This window comes from Lithobates pipiens, unplaced genomic scaffold (genome assembly GCF_037356315.1).
Source record: "Lithobates pipiens isolate NorthernLeopardFrog02 unplaced genomic scaffold, aLitPip1_a1.2 Scaffold_4, whole genome shotgun sequence".
NCBI classification, from domain to species: domain Eukaryota; kingdom Metazoa; phylum Chordata; class Amphibia; order Anura; family Ranidae; genus Lithobates; species Lithobates pipiens.
In genome coordinates, this window is record NW_027507852.1 from 694,494 (window position 1) to 715,637 (window position 21,144).

General features: G+C 44.5%; 1 protein-coding gene across 5 annotated transcripts in view; it reads left to right on the plus strand.

Moving 5' to 3' along the window:
- CHD8 (chromodomain helicase DNA binding protein 8) overlaps positions 1–21,144 on the plus strand; it is a 124,286-nt gene that overhangs the window by 49,890 nt on the left and 53,252 nt on the right. For all 5 annotated transcript variants that reach the window (XM_077466867.1, XM_077466870.1, XM_077466871.1 and 2 more), the window contains exons 3-7: positions 1,839–2,201; positions 5,064–5,169; positions 7,119–7,392; positions 10,215–10,329; positions 10,490–10,675. In XM_077466867.1, the coding sequence (XP_077322993.1) occupies positions 1,839–2,201; positions 5,064–5,169; positions 7,119–7,392; positions 10,215–10,329; positions 10,490–10,675 (1,044 nt within the window). The remainder of the gene's footprint in view (positions 1–1,838; positions 2,202–5,063; positions 5,170–7,118; positions 7,393–10,214; positions 10,330–10,489; positions 10,676–21,144) is intronic.

Genomic DNA, 21,144 nt, shown 5'->3' on the forward strand with positions numbered 1-21,144 from the left:
TGGCTAGAGGCCTGTAAAAGGCGTATTCACTGCAGTGGGCTTTCTAAAGGAGAAGTAGTATGTTATTGCCAACTATTGAGATTTATAAAGAAAGGAAATGGTTCTCTAGTCTACCATGTGGGTTAGTCTGATGTTTTTCTCGTTGACATTTAGAGCCGAGGAGAACTGTTCATCACCCAACCACACCATAAAGATGCCATCGATGTACCTCAGCCAGGAGGTACATCGACATCTGGTACACCATCTCATGCTCCCAGAGGCCCAGGTGAAGACAGGCATATTAAGGGAGCCCATGGTGCTCTCATGGCAATCCCCATCGTCAGTTGGTAGTACCCATCCAGAATTTGGAAATAATTATTAAGGCAAGTTCTAAAAGCTCCAAATTCAGGATGAGTTATCTCCAGGAAAACGGAGACAGCCCTGAGGCCCCACTCGTGGGGTATCGACATGTAGAGCGACTCCACATCAATCCCCACCAGGAGGGCCCCAGGCAGAATCTCCAAATCCTGCAGTTTGGCCATGACATCACCACCAGTGTCCTGGACATAAGATGGCAATGAGGTCACCATGGTTTTAATCAATCTATAAATCTACCCACTCTCTCCATGGGGCCCTTGATCGCTGAAATGATCAGTCTGCCAGATGGGTTGGTGAGGGATTACTGTAATTTGGGAATTATATAGAAGGTGGGGATTATTATATGCTCCCACCTTCAAATAGTCCCATTTCTTTTTGGTCAGGAGGCTAGCTTCATGGGCCAAAATCATTTGCCAGTTAAGCTTATCAACTAGGGTGGGAAAGGTGTTAGTTGACAGTTTAAAATAGGTGGAGGGGTCCCACAGCTGTCTAAAAACTTTTTTCATATAAACCAGTCAGCAGGACCATGTCAGTGTCATGTGTCATTGTCCTGGTGCTCCAGGTCCTTCAAAAGTGTAATGGGTAGTTAACAAGTTAGATGTGTAATTTCTGTTCCTAGAACACCTGATGGTGCTCCCTGCATGTTGGGCCTCTGTATGTAGCCAGGCTTTGAAAAATTCCCGCACATGTGGTATTGTAATACTCAGGAGGGGTAGCAGAATTTATTTTGGGGTGTCATTTGTGGTACACACAGGCCATGTGAGAGAAATAATCTATTACAATGACAATTTTGTGGGAAAAATAAATAAAAAAAACTTCATTTTGCAAAGAATGACATCAAAAAAGATCACCATGCATCTTACTAAATACTGTAATGTCCACTTTCAAAAAAGGGGTCATTTGGGGGGTATTTGTACTTTCCTGGCTTGTTCGGGTCCCAAGAAATGAGATAGGCCACCAGTACATCAGATGTGATCAATTTTTTATGATTTGCACCACAGCTTGTAGACTCTCTAACTTTCACAAAGGCCAAATAATATCCACTAATTTGGGTTATTTTTACCAAAGATATGTAGCAATATAAATTGTGGCCAAAATTTATGAAGAAAAATATATCACAGAAACAAAGAAAAATGTTTTTTATTTATTTTTTTTCCCAAAATTTATGGTCGTTTTTTCTTTTTTTTGCGCTATAAAAGAAGAAAAAAAAAACAGAAGTGATCAAATGGCACCAAAAGAAAGCTCTATTTGTGGGGAAAAAAACGGACAAAAAATTTGGGTACAGTGTTACATGAATGAGTAATTGTCATTCAAAGTGTGAGAGCGTCAAAAGCTGAAAATTGGTCTGGTCATAAGGGGGGTTTAAGTGCCCAGTTGTCAAGTGGTTAATAATAATAAAAAAACTACTTAAAAACCTACCGCTACATTTCTTGTTTTTATATATTGTAATATAATTCAAATATGTTCTACGTTTTCTTCAGGGGGATTCAAAACGCATCACGCTTGTGCTACAACAGCCTAACCAGACAGCCACAGGAACTCAACAAGGCCAGCGTCATGTGGTACTGGGTGGTTTGCCAGGGAAAATTGTTCTTCAAGGGAACCAACTGGCTGCTCTGACACAGGCCAAGACTCAACAGGGACAACCTGCCAAGGTAGTGACAATACAGCTTCAGGTACAACAGCAGCCGGGGGCAGCTGCACAAGCTCCACAGAAGTTTCAAATCGTACAACAGTCATCAGGTGGTCTGACTCTTGCTCCTGGCACACAGCAAACACACGTGATAAGTCAGCAAGGAACTCAGAGGCTTTCCGTACCGCTCAAAGTTGTCTTGCAGCCACAGGTGAGTACAGGAACAAAAAAGTGTATATAAAATGTATCATGCTTTTAAAGTGCATTTCTCTAACTGCTTGATTTTGCTACTATGCATGTAACGAGTTTTTTTTTTCTTCTTATTTTTATATGCGTGTATTTGTAATGTATGTAGCTCTGACACTCTGACTTAACGTTTTTACAGATTCTGTCGGTTATTGATATTCATTCCTGTTAAGCAACTAATACTCTAATACATACACATGCAATTGGGCAAATTTGGTCAGAACTGAATGTTATGTTTTTTAGATTGTGGGAGGAATCCCGAGACGGTTATAATATTCCTTCAAAGGTTGTCTCATCTGTTGTATCTTTGGTGTCAGCTCTGCTTCAATGAAATTCATTTAGATTTCCCCAATGAGTTTATTTAGGGAATGATTGGTGAAATTCCCAATGCTGCTTGGTGGGTTGAGGTGATTTGTAAAGTCTTGTTTAAAAAAAAAAAAAACCTAAGCTGTTATTTACCCGCTCTGTGCAATGGGTCCCTCTTCGCTGCTCCTGGCCCTTCTTTCCTGTCGAGTGCCCCCACAGGAATCGGCTTGCTATGGGGGCACCCGAGCCAAGCTGCAGCTCCGTGTGTCCATTCGGCCCCACCCCCTCTCTCTCCTGATTGGCTAACGGAGTTTGACCAATGGTGCCGCTGCTGTGTCTCCAGCCGATCAGGGGAGCGAGTTCTGGACGGCCTAGACACTTGTAAAAATCGATGGATAGAGCTGGGGCACAGGTAAGCATGAGGGGAGCTGCTGCACACAAAAGGCTTTTTATGTTAAAGCGGAGGTCCGCCCTTCGCTGCAAAAATGAAAAGCCAGCAGCTACACATACTGCAATTGCTGGCTTTTAACAATAGGACACTTGCATGTTCTGGAGCCCAGCGATGTTGGCACTGCAGCTGATGTTTCCATCAGCTGTCGGGTGCTGCCGCCACCATTGCGGGTAAGAGAACCCGGGCACTGTAGCATTGCAGCTTCATGCCGGGAACCCTACAAAGACTCCAACCCTCCCACCCCCCCAAAAGGTGCCAAATGTGGCACTGGATGGGGGAGCAGACAAATTAACCACCTTTTGTGTGCGACTCAGCTTTAATGCATAGAATGCATTAGGATAAAAAGAACCTTCTGCCTTTTTGGAACCCCTTTTAATGCTGTCCTACTGCTGGTTTTAGCTGTGGAAATAGTGGGGGGGGGGGATTTTCCACCAGAGGACTTTATTTAAAGTTACTGGTGTTGTACTAGTGTTTTTTAATGAGTTACAGGTTTTTGATACTCTGTGCTGCTCTTGGGGAGCTGAGATCATGATGTCATCTAGCCATCTCCCCACCTCAGATAGTCAGAGAGAGCATTGTTTTCATTCAGAAAATACAAAATCGCCTGTGACTGGCTGACCAACACTCAGCCTGATTTTTTATTTTGTTTTTTTCTGGGAGTGGGACAAGAAGTCCCCAGCAGTCTCCCTGTAAACTGTCCTGGCTGCAGGGCATGCCTTTTTTCAATAATTGGGACTACAGTGTTTGTGTTGTATACAAGACAAAATATGTTTTTCCTTGATTTCAGTAATGGTATCTTTTGTTTGTTTTCGTGGGCCATGGTAAAACATTTTTTTTGGATTTCTCTATCAAAATGGAAGGTCGTGTGGAAGGTGACACAGGTGGTTATTGTGAGTCTTAAAGTTAATGTAAAACCAAAACCTTCCTCCTTCTTTTTTTTTTTTTTTTTTTTTTTTTTTTTTACTTTATTAGTTTGCGTGGCTAAAGATTAGACCCCCTGTCAGGTTTTTATTGTGGTCTGTCCCTAGATACACTGCCTCTAATTGTCCCAGTGAACCTTGTTACCAAAATCAATTGTGGTGGGAAATACAAAAGGTTAAGGTTGTGCTAGAATAAGATGAAAATTCTTTACCTGAGGATTACCTCTGCCTGTCTAAGAGGGGAGTTCCTTTCCCCCTGTAGAGATGTCCCCTCATTTACTTTTGTGTCGCCAGGGCAGAAGTGAAGGGAAATCTATAGTCGCCACCCCTCTTCACTCCATCCAGTCAGAGAACGTCTTGTATTCATTTAAAAAAAATGCAAGGCATTCTATAGATGGCTGTTGTGCTGAGCAAGCTACCCCTGTGGTCAGTGTGCAGAAGGAAAGCCATTTGAGCAGGGCCCGAAAGATGGTGGCTGTTACTGTAGTAATACTGTAATAGCGCTGATCACTACAGTGATTTTCAGCTTTCCCAGCTGCCCATCAAGCCAACCAACCAATGTTCATATGCAGTACAATATATTCCTGGAGGTATGACTAAAGCCTACAATATTTACCTCTGTAAGTCACTTGTGAGGTCATTTGCAGACACCTTCTACATGGCTTCTTCTGGGTGTCAGTCTTTGGCTGTCTTGATTTTGACACGGGATAATATGAAGAAGTTCAGCCATCCCATACAGAAGCACTCAGCCAGAATGTAAACTGAGCTGCACATGTGCAGGTACTATTATCATTATTTTATTTATTTTTATTGCAAAAAGACATTACACGTCTCTCTAGCCATAAATGGCTTGCTTGCATTTTTTTTTTTAATGTATAGACTTTTAGTGCCACTTTTAGGGTGAAAAAAAATAAACCATTCACACAGTGGGAAAGTGCTTTCTATTGTATCACTGGGGTTTCAGCAGGTTTGTTATGAACCAAGGCACCATATGTGTGGAGCTTTTATAGTTTTAGATCTTTTTTCTTTGAGTGTTCTCTTCTGAAGGTATGATGGGTAGTTCACTGTTGAAAGTAAAGAGCTACAAAATATGTTGTTGCAAATGTTCATTTACTGAACTCTGTTACCTGTATGTGTGATTTTCTGCCAGGCGGGCTCCTCACAAGGCACCACACAAAGTCTGTCAGTGGTAAAAGTGTTGAACGCCAGTGAAGTTGCGGGTCTCACAGCCAACCAAACTTTGGTGAGAGTTGGAGGTATGTTTTGTAAGAACCTGGGTTTTCTTTTAATACCGTTTAAAAATGTAGTAATCTACATATGATTATTCAGCTTAAGCTGGGTATGTGCTGTACACTGAATACACTGATCAGTACTGCAGGCATTTGTGTGCAAGCCCATGATGGAACAAGGTTTTCCAGCAATACTGTTTGACCAGAACCTGATCTAATGATTGGATTTTCTTGAACCGGGAGGGCTACACATGGATTGAAATGTATCTGGTCCCACTGAACTGGCCAAAGTTTGATCCAGTTGTACTCGCCTTTTGGTTTTTTAACATATCAACAAGGGAGCCTTTTTATTTTTTTATGGTGTCCATTGGCCATATCAAGCAATAATTTGTCTATGGTGCTGCAGGCACCAACAGGGGGCATAGTGATTGGAAAGATAGAAAACCTTGTCCAATTGTTGTGTTGTGTTTATTTAATTTAGATGATGATAAATGGCAGAGTTGCCTTGCAGTGTGACTCCATCAACTTGCTTCAAAGGGCTAAACATGAACACTCCTCCAATGCAATTATTTTATTTCAGAAATACTAACACTGATGCCCGAGTGAGTGTCTTTAACCACTTACAGCCCGGACCATTTTTCTGGTCAAAGACCAGACCACTGTGATTCCGCACTGCGTCACTTTAACTGACAATTGCGCGGTCGTGCGACGTGGCTCCCAAACAAAATTGACGTCCTTTTTTTTTCCCCTACAAATAGAGCTTTCTTTTGGTGGTATTTGATCACCCCTGCGGTTTTTATTTTTTGCGCTATAAACAAAAATAGAGTGACAATTTTGTGAAAAAAAACTATTTTTTAACTTTTTGTTATAATAAATATCCCCCAAAAATATATTTTAAAAAAAAAACATTTTTTTCCCTCAGTTTAGGCCGATACGTATTCTTCTACATATTTTTGGTAATAAAAATCGCAATAAGCGATTGGTTTGCGCAAAAGTTATAGCGTTTACAAAATACATTACAAATTTACAAAAAAATGTTTTTGTGACTGCGACATTATGGTGGACACATCGGACATTTTTGACACATTTTTGGGACCATTGTCCTTTTATACAGCAATCACTGCTATATAAATGCACTGATTCCTGTGTAAATGACACTGGCAGTGAAGGGGTTTAAAGGTCATGACCTAAAGAAACCGGCCCGCTGGCAGCCGAAAAGCGATGCAAAAGCCCAGCTAATATGACCGGCATGGTTTTAGCGGAGCTGCAATGTGTAAGGGGTCTAAGGCTGATGTCAGAACAGTGTTGCAGCAGTTGGGCTATAGGAAACTTGCGTTAAATGATATTTGGTGGCTGCCATTGCTAACCTGATTCTGAAAATGCTGGCTTCAGTACTTTTAAACACTAACTTGAAAAAACATGGAAAAAAACTCAGAGCTCTTTATCTGCATACTACTTTCAGGTCAGTGACTCAAAGTACAAAGCCATTAGATCAGCATGCAACCCAGGAAACTGGCATTTTCATAGGGGGAAGAGGGACCACAATGGCAGCCTTCATACCTCTTGATGCAACAACCCTGTCGTTTTATAGTAAGGTTCTCCTGGAAAAACTTGCCTATGAAAGAAGAGTTTACTGCCTGCACATCTGATTGTACTCTAGCCTCTACCCAGAAGGCCAGTGTAGTGAGGTGACTGTATGGGAGAGCCATCCGTTTCCAAAATGTGGCCTGCTTTCATGTCTGCTTTAAGCCGTTAGACCCCATTTACATTGCGATACAAAATAACTACAATGAATTGCCACCATGTCCTTTTTAATCTGCTATGACGTTTTAGCTTTTATCTATTGACAAAGTGAAAGCTTTACACTTTTTTTTTTTTTTTTTTTTTTTTTTTTTTTTATTCAAGACACATTTTATTCTTTTGGATGCAGGTAGCATTCTTTCTTACCTGATCTCACTGCCTGTCCTTTCTATCAGGGGAAACTCGCAAGCTGGACAGTCAGAAGAAACAGGAAAAGGCAAATCGTATTGTGGCTGAGGCCATTGCTAGGGCCAGAGCGAGAGGGGAACAGAATATTCCCCGTGTTCTAAATGAGGATGAGCTTCCAAGTGTCAATACTGAGGATGATGATGCAAGTAGGAAGAAGAAGAAGAAAAAGAAGGGTGAACCGGGTGATGGGTTAAGTGGTGATAAGTCGAAAAAATCCAAAGGGAGTAGCAGCTCAAGGTCTAAGAGCAAATCGAAGCCCAGGTGAGGTGTGTGTGTGTGTGTGTGTGTGTGTGTGTGTGTTTTGTCAGTATATTTTATCCTTGAAGTTTGGGGCAATCGTGTTTTATGGTGATTTTTGTCATTTAGTCACCAAGAGGACTGTACACATAATTAAGTATAGTTGTATCTTTTTTCTATTTTTTATAATTTGAAGCTCCTTGTTGCGCAAAATACATTCTGTTATGGCTCGCTTGTAATCGCAGAAACTTTAAAGGATAAGATCACCTTTTTAGAAAAAATTATAAACGCACATATATTTGCAGAAACAAAATGTGTATTTATTTTTTCCTGCAGGAGCCTGAAACGCTTTGCACCTGTCATCAGCAGATCAGGGGTGTCATGTCAGGCTTCTGCAGATCAGCCTTGCGACTTTCAGCCTGTACACTCCATACAGGATGTGTGTTTGAAAGTTGTAGGGCTTGTGAATGAATTACAAGAGCACTCATCAGTTCGTTCAGAACTTCAAGCCGTCTGCTGTGGTGGAAGAATGTAATTGTAGTTCGTTCATTCACAGGAAACTTTGTGGCAATGTGGGCAGAGCACCCCACAGACGTGCAGTGTGTTTTTTTTTTAAAGAGCTCAGGGAGAAGATCCCCTGCCTGCTGTTTAATTACTTAAAATGGTAACTATACTTGCCGTCAATCATGCGATGTTTCGGAGCTCTACACCGGCCGCTGGCATCTTCGGGCAGCCGGATTCCGGGTCGCGTTCGAATGCCACTGGCATTGGCCATGCCGAGATTGTCACCCCGCACATGCGCAGGAGTTCCATCAGTTTTGGGAAGGGCAGGCAAGTAGCTTTAATTCAGAAGAGACAAAGCATGTCTGTTCTGCATTGAAAATCCTACCTATTCAATCATGTTTTATTTTTGGACTAAAGTTCCACCTGAACCACTTGCTGCCTGTAGGACAGCATATGATGTCCTAGGGTTTTAGTGATTATATTGGGTTGGTGTCTGCAGCTGGAGGCGGCATCCTGTTATCAACATTTTCTATAGTGGCTATAGAGCCACTCGATCGCTTGTACAGGTGTCAGAAGAGTGTCCAATCAACTGAAGTTCGTTGCATAAAACTCGTCAAAGCAATTCCACTGTCCTGTACTGTACTCCACGATATGGAATTTACAGGTGCATAAAATCTTTTTTTTTTTTTTTTTTTTTTTTTTTCCTGTTCTATGCAACTGCCATTTTCTACAGGCAGCCTTATAACAGCAGTAGTTAAAAAAAAAATGGCATAATGTGCTAGTATGCATGCAATATGCACTATTACATTATGAAATACCTTAGAATGCCACACAGTGCTCCTGAGGGTCCGACGCGGTGGGCTGTCCCTTCAGAGATTATGCACTGGTGAAGTCACTGGCTGCATGCAGTGTGAATATCTCCTAAACCGTGCAAGTTTAGGAGATATTCAGCTTATAGGAACAAGTTGAAAGTGGTAGTAGTTTTTTTTTTTTTTTTTTTTTAAAGAACCGAAAAAGGCCTGTTTTTATAGTGAATGGGAGTCTTTTACAATGAGATATGTGTACAAAACTGAACATAAACTTGTCCCCTAAGAGATTACAAAAAACACTTGGGGCTTATTACATTACATACAGCAGCCCTTCTAAAAGCAATCCATTGTGAAGGGTGTTTACCAGACAACGAGGGCGAAATGTCATCTCTTATCCCTAAAAGTGATGAACCGTCATGCTGCAAATGCATGCACTTAAAATACAGTGGCAGCACTGCTTGCAGTTTGCAACATGCGGCTTAGTTTTTTGCCGTCGCAGAAAAGCACAGTGCCGCGTCCCATTCACATCCTTGAGAAGATGAATGCTGGCACTACTGCAGCTTGACTACCTGCTTTTATGCCACCAATCCCCCTCCCCCCCCCCCCGGCCACTTGTGTTAACAAGCCCTTAAGCTTGTATATGAGTATGAAATATTCTCACAGATTCATTTTGGATAGAGTAGAGAGGGGATAGAACATCTGTCAGGTTTTTATTGCTCTCTGGACCTGATTAGTGTTATCCTCAAAAGTGAAAGTAATGAAAATCCCAAATTTTCTGTAGTCCCCGTAAGAGCAATAGAGAGGAAATATTCCAATGACCACACTTGTTCTGGCGACTACCAAGAATTCGCCTAATTTGAAGGGATTTCCTCCTACTTGGTGTTTTGGCTATGGGACAGGAAGTGAAGGTAAATCTCCCCAATGGAGATGTCAATAGATGTAAAAAAAAAAAAACAAAAAAAAAAAAAAACAGAGAGGGGTTATAACCCTTTTACTCTATCCAAAATGAAGAAAAACAAAATTGGCTTTAGTTCTGCTTTAGGATTCAGAAAAGGCCTACTTGTAGAGCTTTTAATCTACATACTTGTTCTGGTTAGCAATAGCTGTGTTTCTAAAACGTCCTTGCAGTATATCTAAAGCCCAAACTGTTTTCCAATTGTAAAGGGTAACAAATGGTTAAACCCCTGTCCTCTTTCCCTTTTTGTCACATTTGTGGAATTAGTGCCCATTGGACAATTTCTTCTCCATCCCTGTTCTGATAGCTCCAAATTTTGGCTTTTACTTCACTTTCTGTCCAAGGGATAGTGCGCAAGAGTTCATTTCCACAACAGGGATTTGAACGGCAATATAAACTGGACAGGAGTTCTAGCTGATAATCATATATAGTAAACAAGCTTTGACTTTAGAAATGTTTTAAGTTTGGCAAGAGTTCCAAATGAAACTGTACTCTATAGTCTTTATAAGATCAGCATGAAGTATGGTTGTTTCCATTTTATGAATCCATTGCAAATTGATTATCTTTCCTGATTTTAGTACCATCACTCCCATTGTTGGGAAGAAGAGGAAGCGAAACCCATCATCTGATAATTCTGATGCAGAAGTGTTACCATCTCAGGCTTCACCAGTAGAAGATGAAGATAGTGTCCAGGTACTTTAAATTCCTATTTCTCCCTACCTGGAGGGCTTGCAAAATCTTAGTCAACCTGGAGGGTTTTAGTATTCGTAATCAAAGTTTGTTTGGTGCGACTTCCGCTTTTTTATATTGTCAAGTCAGCGTGCACAGTTATTTTATTTATTTTTTCTTTTAGAAGAGAAGATCCAATCGACAAGTGAAACGTAAGAAGTACACTGAGGATCTAGATATTAAAATTACTGATGATGAAGATGATGAGGAAGTTGATGTTACTGGGCCAGTGAAGAGTGAACCAATCCTTTTGCCTGAGCCTCTCCCAATGCCTGACGGCGAGATGGTTCCCTCCATGCAGTTCTTTGTGGTATGAAAGTCTTGTGTGGTATAGCTTTTGTGGAAAGAAGCCTTGATGCAGTTGATATATTATGTTATGTTCTTACAGCAAACCTGCTTGGTAGGCACAGAGCTTTAGGGGAGACAAAGTGAAAGGGAGCCATTGAACCAGAGAACCACAGGAGAACATTCACTCTGCAGAAGGCCCATGCAACCCTCAGTCTCAAAGTGATGATGCTCTCCTTGCCTCGGAGCAGGAACCTGGTCCAACACCAGTCTCTGCATTTGTTTTTAGTGCTATTACAGGCAAAGGGCAAGTTGCTTAATTGATAAAAGCTGAATTTTCTGCATCCAAGTCACAATTACTCAGATAGTAATGGCTTTAATACAACCATCTTTGCCCGGGATTCAAAAATGCTATGCCTCTTCTCCTACTCCCCATTTTTTTTTACCTGAGTTGGATCCTGATATGCCAGCCTTAGACAAGGCAGACTCGCAAGGGAGGGAAGAGGATATTGAGGCAGTATTGGTGCTATGGAATATAAAAAGCTGCCCAAGGACAGTCAGATTGGCAAAATGCCTGAACCACTTCTTGTGCCAATACCTCCACAAGGAATTTATTCAAACCTGTTCATGGTGCCAAAGCCCGGTGGAGATATTTTTCCTATTCTGGACTTAAAAAAAAATCCCTCAACAAATCCCCTCAAATGACAAAATTTTGCTTGGAAGCTGCAAGGTCAGCAATTGCCTTTCTGAGGCAAGGGGGCTACATGGCATCCGTAGGCATCCAATTTGCCTATCTGCACACTCCCATTTATCCTCATCAGTGCTCCCTTCCAGCTGTTGGCAAACGTGCACAGGGCAATTCATATGCTCCAGGTTTTTCCCTGGATGATCAGTTTAAAAAAAAAAAAAAATTCTCAGCAGCATTCTCTTTGCCTGGAATACTTAAAGTTGGATGTAAACCCTCACATATACTTGGTGAAGTGAACAGCCTCAGATGATACACCAAGATAAAACAACTCTCCCTACATAAGTTTTATTTGTATATCTGCTATCTTCATTTTCTAAACCGTGCAGAAAGCTGAACATTGTGTCAGAAATGTTTCTTCCTGTTCCACCACTGGGTGTGGAGTGGTGTGACAGCTGATTGGAGGAAAGGCACGGAGCAGCAAAAAGACACAGGACTTAGTGCTTTGGAGAGCGATAATTAAACACTGCAGGTATATGTGCCCAGGTCAAATTTCATGAATTGGGTTTACATCCACTTTAACCACTTAAGGACTGCCCTGTGTACATTTATTGCGCACGGCGGCCCTTAAGCACAAAATCCCGTACCTGTACGTGATTCTTGTGCTTGGCTCTGGGGCACGTGCCACCGTAGCCATGTTTTTGATTGGGACAGCAGGAGACAGTTGGAGGGCCCCATGGCCGCTGGCCAGCCGCGATCCCTGCTGGAGAGACAGACATTCTGTCTATGTAAACAAGGCAGATCATCTTTGTGTCAGACAGGAGGAGAGACCTCTGATTCCTGCTAATCAGGTACACAGATGTCGCTTCCTCGAGTGTATCCATCCCTCGCACAGTAAGAAAACACTCTCAGGCAACAGTTAACTCTTTGCTTGCCCCGATATTAACCCCTTCTCTGACAGTGTCATTTATACAGTGTCAGTGCTTTTTTTATTTTTTTTAATAGCATTGATCACTGTATTTGTCACTGGTCCCCAAAAAGGTGTCACTAAGTGTCAGATTTGTCCACCGCAATGTTGCATTCTTGCAAAAATCTCAGATCGCCACCATTACTAGTAAACGTATAAAAAAAGTCCCTAAATCTTTCCCATAGTTTGTGGACGCTATAACATTTGCTCAAACCAATCAACATATGCTTTTTTGGGATTTTTTTTTTTTTTACCAAAAATATGTAGCAGAATACAAACTGGCCTAAATTGATGAAGAAATAAAAAAAAAAAAAAAAAAAAAATCTAAATTGAGCATGATTTATAGCAGAAAGTAAAAAATATATATCTCTTTCGTTCATTGACTGACACAGCTCCTTTAATTCTTGAACTTAGGGTTATCACGCCACTTCAGGAGAGGACTAGGCAGAACATGTCACACATGTAAAAACAGCAAGACTGCACAGCACTGCCCAGGGGGCGGTCCTTCTGGTTATAACCCCTCACCCTGCTTCCTGCAGCTCAGTTTTTTTTTCTGCCTAGTGTAGGAAATGGACCTGGCTCCCTGAGGGGACCATTGGTCCTGGGAATTCTTTTATTTATTTTTTTTCTACAATTTTTGATCCTGTGATCTACTATCAACAGCCGGCTGGGTGACAGGCTCGATAATATAGATCCTTGTAGTCTTCCCAGCCTGGCAATCGATATGCCCCTTCTGCTCCAGGGGCGTCTGGTGAGCTATATGAATGGGAGAGAGATTTTACGGCGAGTACAAAAATCCTATTTTCATTTCTTACATCATGGGACACAGAGCCATAGTAATAACTATGTGGGTTATATCAGCGTATCAGGTGCTGGACACTGCCACGCCCCTTAAGGCGTGAACTTCCCCCATATAACTCCTCCCATTTTTTTTCGCCAGTGTCTAAGGTGTTGGGCACGTGTAAGGATGTGTTTTACTGAGCTCCACGGGCAGTAATCCTTTGAGAGCCAGCCATCCTGACCGGATCGTTCAGATGTCTGCGTAATGGACTAAATGAACGGTACCCGGGCCTCGTCATCCGAATACACAAGCTTTTGCTTGCGAATGCTTTTAAAGCTGGGCCCTGGGATCCAGTACTTTTTGGTAGTGAGGCCAATAAAAGTTTACTGGCAGGGTCTTCTCGCAGGTCCAGGACTACGGGATTACCTGAGTGTACCCCTTTTCTTGAAGGTTTCCTTTCAAGGTCTCGGAGCCAAACGGAGAGGTAAGACCTATTCTAGATCTCTGAGATCTGAATGGGCACTTGAACATCTGACCCTTTCATAATTTGACCAGCTGTGTCCATCCTGCAAGGAGTGGAGTTGCATATCTCCATATGCCATACCAGAAATCTCTGCGGTTTGAAACATAACATTTTTATCAATTGTTCTGAGATTCTGGCACATCCTTTAGCCAGGTTAAGGGCTCAAGGCATAACGGCCCTAGCCTATTCGAAGATCTACTTTTAATAGATCATTCAGTCTCAGGTCTAAAACCAGAGTCTGATCTCTGCTGTGGATATCTGAAATCTCTAGGTTGGATTCTCAGCCTAGGAAGATTCTCCTTAAAACCATCAAGGAGGTTACTTGGGGGCTGGTTATAGATACCATACAGAAGGTTTTCTTACCCCAGTCGGGAATCCGTTCCATTGTAGGACTAATTCAACTTATCAGGATAAAGGAAAATTCCTTCATTCGGCTGCAGGAGATTTTCCCCAATCGTCTTTCAGGACAGCCACCTTAGAGAGACACCGGCTCCTCCCCTCTGAGGAAACACCGCCTTCAATTTCATAATTTAAGCCTCCTCCTCCCTTCGTTCCTCAGTTATGGTGTTTCCTCCGGCGGGGAGACATCGCCAAGGAACCTTAAGGCTAAATTCGGTTGGTGAAACTGAAGCCATCCGAGCGGAGCCCTGGCCCCGTTCGGCTATCCGACCGTTCATCGGTCGGTCCAGGACAGTCCTATCAGCGGGGAGCTGAAGTGTTCGTACTGTCCATATACCCTAAACTCCGCTTGGGGAAAGCGGGAAGTTTATGGGGTCGTCCGTTCGTTCACCCGCGGGGGTTTCAACGGAACAAACAGTCCAGTCGGCTGGGGAAGCTGAATACTCGACTGACCTTTACACGCACTCCAATCTTCGCTTGGGGAAAGCAGGAAGTCTTTGGAGAGGTTCATCCTTGCGTTTCGCCCAGTGGGGTGCTGAACGAAGGCGTCCAGGGCCCCCCTGTGTACGCAGCCGGCTGGGAGCTGGAAGCCGGACCGGTAGGCGGGCGACGTCAGTTCCGGTGGGGGCGGACCCCTTCGTTCGATCCGCGTCTTCCGGTTCCGGACGCGGCACGTGAAAGGGAACCTAGCGTTCGGCTGGTGCAGCCTCTCTTTTCACAGTTGCACAGGTAGCTGTTAGAGGCGCATTCGTACCACGCTTCCTCAACGGGAGAATGTCCGAGGCAGAGGCTTCAAAAACTCCTGGAGATAATAGCACCAGCCACTCGAAGGTAAGAGGAAACCTGGGGAGGTGTTCCCTTACTTGTATCCAGTAGCTCCACTGGTGTTCCTCCTTGGTGGTCGGGGGGAAGGGTAGTGTGTCTGGGATCCTGGTGATGGTTGATCCTAGGGGGGGCACTCCCGGTGGTCCTCTATGTAGCGCTGGTGTTGCTGTTTTTTAGGCTCATGCTGCCCCTTCCTGTGTTTTGTGTCTTTCAGAAAGCCACGAGCAAGTCCCCCCATGGTTCTAAGAAGAAGTGCCCTTCATGTAGAACGTCTATGGGAGACTCTTGGTCTAAAGCTATTTGCAAACAATGTATTGAGGATTTACTTAAGGAACAGGCAGTAGAGCAGGGTGCAGATCTGGTAGCTTCTATGAAGGAACTCTCTGGTACCTTTCAGTCCTTCCAAAACTTTTTTTCCAGTTTTCAGTGGCCCCAGCCTCCGAGCACTCCTACACCAGCGCAGCAGAGTGTACCATCCAGCCCTGTGGATGTTCCTCCTGCAAGGGGAGAGAATTCAGAGGGTCCCAGGGAGGAAGCTGAGGAGGAAATTGACAGTGTCGTTTCAGACTCCCAGGGGGAGTCTGACGCAGAGATGTTGGATGGGGAATCCAGCAGAATCTCGCGGTATAAGCTTTCCCTGGAGGATGTGGATGAGCTCTTGGGAGCGATTCATACCACTTTAGGCATTCAAGAAGAAACTAAGACATTGTCACTCCATGATCGGATGTACAAGGGCATGGGGGAACAAAAGAAGCGGGTGTCCCCAGTGCATAACGTCTTGATCGATACCATCAAGAAGGAATGGCGGGATCCCGAAAGGAAACCTTTCTTTTCTGGGGCATTAAGACGTAGGTTTCCTTTTTCGGAGGAAGAGACTCTCGTCTGGAATAAATCTCCCAGACTAGACGCTGCTTTTTCCCAGGTGTCCAGACACACTGATCTATCCTTTGAGGATATGGGGGTACTGTCTAACCCTATGGATCGAAGGATGGATTACCTTCTTAAGAAGGCCTGGGATTCGTCACAGGGAAATCTTAAGCCAGCCATGGCAACCACAGTGGTGGCCCGCAACATGGAGTATTGGCTCACCCAGATTAGCGCACACATTGAAGCAGGGACAGCAAAGGAGACTATTCTATCCTCCTTTCCCATGCTTCTTAAAGGGATAGCCTACATAGCGGACGCTTCGGCGGAATCCGTGAGGATGTCGGCAAGGTCCTTGGCCCTGACCAACTCTGCCAGGAGAGCCTTATGGTTGAAGACCTGGCCTGGAGACAATGCATCCAAACTTAAACTTTGTGGAATCCCCTTTACAGGAGATCTACTGTTTGGACCAGGTCTTGAAACAGTGCTAGATCGCACAGCAGACAAAAGAAAGGCCTTTCCTGTTAAAAGGAAATTTGGGGAACAAGCCAAAAGAAAGACTCGTCCCCAGAAAAGGGTTGTACCACCCCGTACGGTTCAGCAGAAGAAAAGTTGGGGACTCAAAAGCAAGGGCCCCGGGGGAGCAATTTTTCGCCCTCCTGAACAGCCCAAAAAATCTCAGTGACAGGGTCACGGTGGGAGGAAGATTGGGGGCCTTCCTCCCACAGTGGGAAATGATTTCCTCCAATCAGTTTGTCTTGGGGATCGTCAGAGGAGGTTACCATTTGGAGTTTTCGGAACTCCCTCCTCTGAGGTTCCTTGTCACCGAGCTGCCAAAATGCGCAGAAAAATCATCTGCCCTTCTTTCCTCTCTTCAGGAGTTGGAAGAACAGGAGGTGGTAGTACGGGTTCCAGTAGGAGAGACAAGCAGAGGCTTCTACTCTCACGTCTTCGTGATTCGCAAGCCTTCGGGAAAGTTCAGGCTCATCCTGAACCTGAAGCCCCTGAATGTCTCAGTTACCTACAGAAGGTTTCGGATGGATTCGGTTTACTCAGTAAAAGCACTCCTACCTCCGAACTGCTTCATGGCATCAATAGATCTGAAAGATGCATACCTGCATATTCCAATCGCAGAGTCCCACCAGCGTTTTCTCAGACTGGCAGTGAGAACTCCAATGGAAGTACTACACCTTCAGTTCAGAGCGCTTCCTTTCGGACTATCCTCTTCCCCCCGAATCTTCACCAAAGTGATGGCAGAAGTTCTGGCATTTCTGCGTCTCAGGGGAATCTCGGTGATCGCATATCTCGACGATCTCCTTCTGTTTGCCCCTTCCCCAGCACAATTAATTCAGGATTTACAGGTCACAAGAAACCTGTTAGTAAGCCTGGGTTGGCTCCTGAACCTGGAGAAATCCAACTTAATCCCTTCCCAGAGGGTCACTTTCCTAGGGTACGAGTTGGACTCAACAGTACAAAGGGTCTTTCTTCCTTTGGAAAAAATTCAAAAGATAGACAGGGCTCTGTTGTTTCTTCAGGGCAACCACCAGATCTCCATAAGGAAGATCATGTCAGCGCTAGGGTTGCTGACATCCGCTCTTCCAGCGGTTCAGTGGGCAGGGTTACATTACCGCCCTCTACAATTATTTGTGCTGAAGGTTTGGGATCACAGCCAGGAATCTTTGGATTCTCTGGTTTCGATTCCAGATCAGGTAAAGAGGTCCCTCTGGTGGTGGAGGAAGGGAGCGAATTTGTCCCAAGGTCTAGAGTGGGTCATGCCAACCTCCAGGGTGGTCACGACCGATGCAAGCAGCTCAGGTTGGGGGGCACACCTAGACTCCCAATTAATACAGGGTATTTGGGAAAAGAGGGACTCGAGGAGATCCTCGAATTGGAGGGAGCTGAGGGCAGTAGATCTAGCTCTCAGAACCTTTCAGAAGGAGCTCCGGGGGAATCACGTAAGGGTAAGGTCGGACAACTCCTCGGTGGTAGCTTACATCAACAGACAGGGGGGCACCAGGAGCAAGTCCTTATGGGCCCTAGCGGAAGCCATCCTCAGATGGGCCGAAGCAAATATCCTGTCCCTTTCAGCAATCCACTTGAAGGGAGAACAAAATCAGGTGGCAGATTTTCTCAGCAGGAGAACTCTGAGAGAAGGCAATTGGGTTCTCAAGCAGGAAATATTCGAAATGATCACCCGGAGATGGGGGATTCCTGCAATAGATCTCTTTGCCGCAAGGGAAAACGCGAAGGTAGCAACGTTCTTCTCCATAAACAGGGGGGACGGGGCATTGGCGGTGGACGCACTAGCACAGAGTTGGGGTTTCTCCAGGTGCTATGCTTTCCCCCCTCCAGTGCTCATTCCAGCAGTATTAAGGAAATTTCAAGTGGAGAATACTACCCTCATTCTAATTGCACCTCACTGGCCCAGGAGGCCGTGGTTCTCGATCTTGAAGGGCCTGTCTGTAGAACCCCCCTGGATTCTCCCAGTGCAGGAGGATCTCCTGTCTCAAGGTCCGGTGTTCTGCCCTCAGGTAGGACGATGGAACCTGGCAGCGTGGCTTCTGAGGAAGAATTGCTAAAAGCCAAGGGCTTCTCAGACCGGTTGGTAGCCACTCTTCTAAACTGTAGGAAAAAGGAAACCCAGTCCATTTACTTAAAGGTATGGAAACGGTTTAACAGCTGGTGTTCAGAGGGTTCCTTCAACGTGCATAGCCCTATAGCCGTTCTAGAGTTCCTACAGGCAGGGGCGGATAAGGGGTTAGCGCTTGGAACACTAAAAGCTCAGGTTTCCGCTTTGAGCGTGTTTTTAGAGAAACATCTAGCGTCAGATCCTTGGGTCGTAAGGTTCTTCAGGGCCCTAGGTAGGCAAAGACCAGCTTCAAGCTCCCCCTTCCCGGTTTGGGATCTTTCTTTAGTTTTACAGGTTCTCACAGGGGAACCTTTTGAGCCGTTAGAATCTTGCTCATTAAAGCTGATCACTCTCAAAACGGTGTTTTTGGTGGCGATCACTACAGCAAGAAGAGTAAGTGAACTCGAAGCCCTTTCTGTCAGGGCTCCCTTTTTTCAGGTTTTTCCGGATCGTCTGGTTTTGAAGATAGATCCGGCCTTTTTGCCTAAGGTAGCCTCTAGTTTCCACAGGATGCAGGAGATTGTGCTACCTACATTTTGTTCAAATCCAGTTAGAGAACAGGAACACATGTTTCACAGACTAGATGTTAGAAGATGTGTTCTTTATTATTTAGACTGCACAAGTCAGTTCAGAAAGACAGATTCACTTTTTGTTTTATTTTCAGGGGCCAGGAAGGGTTCCAAAGCCTCTAGACGTACCATAGCTAGATGGTTAAGGTTAGCCATTGGGCAGGCATACGTGGCAGGGGGATTAGATCCTCCAGCTGGTATTAGAGCACACTCAACCAGGGCCGTGGCAACTTCTCAGGCAGAGTGGGCTGGTGCGTCTCCGGAACAGATCTGTAGAGCTGCAACGTGGTCCAGTTTTTCTACGTTTGTGAGACACTATAGACTGGATCTTCTGTCAGCCAAAGACCAAGCCTTTGGTCGTAAGGTGCTACAGGCAGTAGTCCCACCCTAAGGTAATATACTCGCTTATCCTCTCTAAGGTGGCTGTCCTGAAAGACGATTGGGGAAAAATGGAATTACGTACCGGTAATGTCCTTTTCCAGGAGTCTTTCAGGACAGCACCGGTTCCCACCCAAATTGTTGCAGATCATCGGGAACTCATTACATGAGATCGTCAGGTAAGACTTAAAAAGTTTATTTGTTTGACGTGTTCTTGTGTCTCCCCAGTTTGGCCGGAGGTACTCTGGAAGAACTGAGGAACGAAGGGAGGAGGAGGCTTAAATTATGAAATTGAAGGCGGTGTTTCCTCAGAGGGGAGGAGCCGGTGTCTCTCTAAGGTGGCTGTCCTGAAAGACTCCTGGAAAAGGACATTACCGGTACGTAATTCCATTTTTTAGGGGAAATGGTGGCCTCCTTCAGGGCCGTCCCTTGCACGCAGTTTTATTCAAAGACTGCTTCAAGACACCATCCTGTCGGTCTTGAATAAAGAGGATTCAGGCCTTGTTTGTTTCCAATACGCTTGGCTCCCGACAGAGGTCAGAGCCTAAATTGGTGGTTGTTATCCAGGGAAAATCTTTATCCTGCAAGATGTTAACAGATGGCAGCCTTCTAGGCTGGGGAGCAGCCCTGGAAGAAGATTCTGTCCAGGGGGGATGGTCCAGGCTAGAGGACCTTTCCTATGAACTTTGTTGGACGTTTCAGGCAATACATCTGGCCATAGAATCTGGGCGGTCAGATTATGGGACTATCCTGACAGGATTCAGTCTGACAGAGCCACGGCGGTGGCTTACATTGATCACCAGGGGAGGAACGAGAAGTCGTGCAATTTTAATATTTAAGGCGTAATACTTGAGACACCAGCAGTTATTTGCGGGAGAATGATCTCTTCACCCTGACATCTTCCTAGCAATATGTCAGATGGGGTACTCAGGACATGGACCTATTTGCGTCCAGATTCATTAGTAAGGTCGACAACTTTATGTCAAACAAGGGGTCCGCTAGCAGGCGAAACAGACGCATTAGTCTTCCCAGGGGGTCAGTTTTCACTGATCTATGCATTTCCTCCAGCTCTGCTACTTCCGTGCCTTCTCCACAGAAATAAGCAGGAACAGAAGGAGGTGATTCTGGTGGCCTCAGCCGGGTCCCAGAAGATCTTAATTTACTGAGATCATAAAGATGGCAGTAGGAGTCCTTTGGACTCTGCCATTAGAGCCAGACCTTCTTGCACAAGGTCCGGTATTTCATCCTGCTTTACGGACAAGGAGTTTAACAGGTTTGACTGTTTGAATCCCACTCTCTAAAAAATTGTGGGTGATCTCCTTCAGTAGTGTTTACTTTTGACTAAGCCCAGGAAGCCGGCTTCCAGAATCACTTACTATAGAATCTGGAAGGCATAGGTTTCTTGGTATGGATCCAGCGGTTGGAACCCCAGGAAGTATGTCAATTTGCAGTATTCCTGATTCCTGCATATGGGATCTGAAATGAAGCTGGCCTTGACTTTTATCAAAAGCCAGATCCAGGCCGCGTCAATGTCCTTTCCTATGCATGGCCTCTTGCTTCCCACTCTTGGTGCATAGCTTATTCAGGGGGTGACACGGTTTATTCCCCCTATCAGGGCACCTCTAAATCCTTAGGATTTAAGATTGGTCTTATCGGCTTTGTTTAATCGGCCGTTTGAACCTTACGAGAAATTCTCTTGGTTCTTTGACATGAAAGATAATCTTTTTTGCTTGCCGTTTCTTCTGCTAGAAGAGTATCAGAACTAGCGACTGTCTTGTAAGAGCCATATTTCATCGTGCATAAGGATGAGGTGATTCTATGTCCTCATCCTGAATTCTTACCAGAAGCGGTAACAGGTTTTCATTTAAACCAAA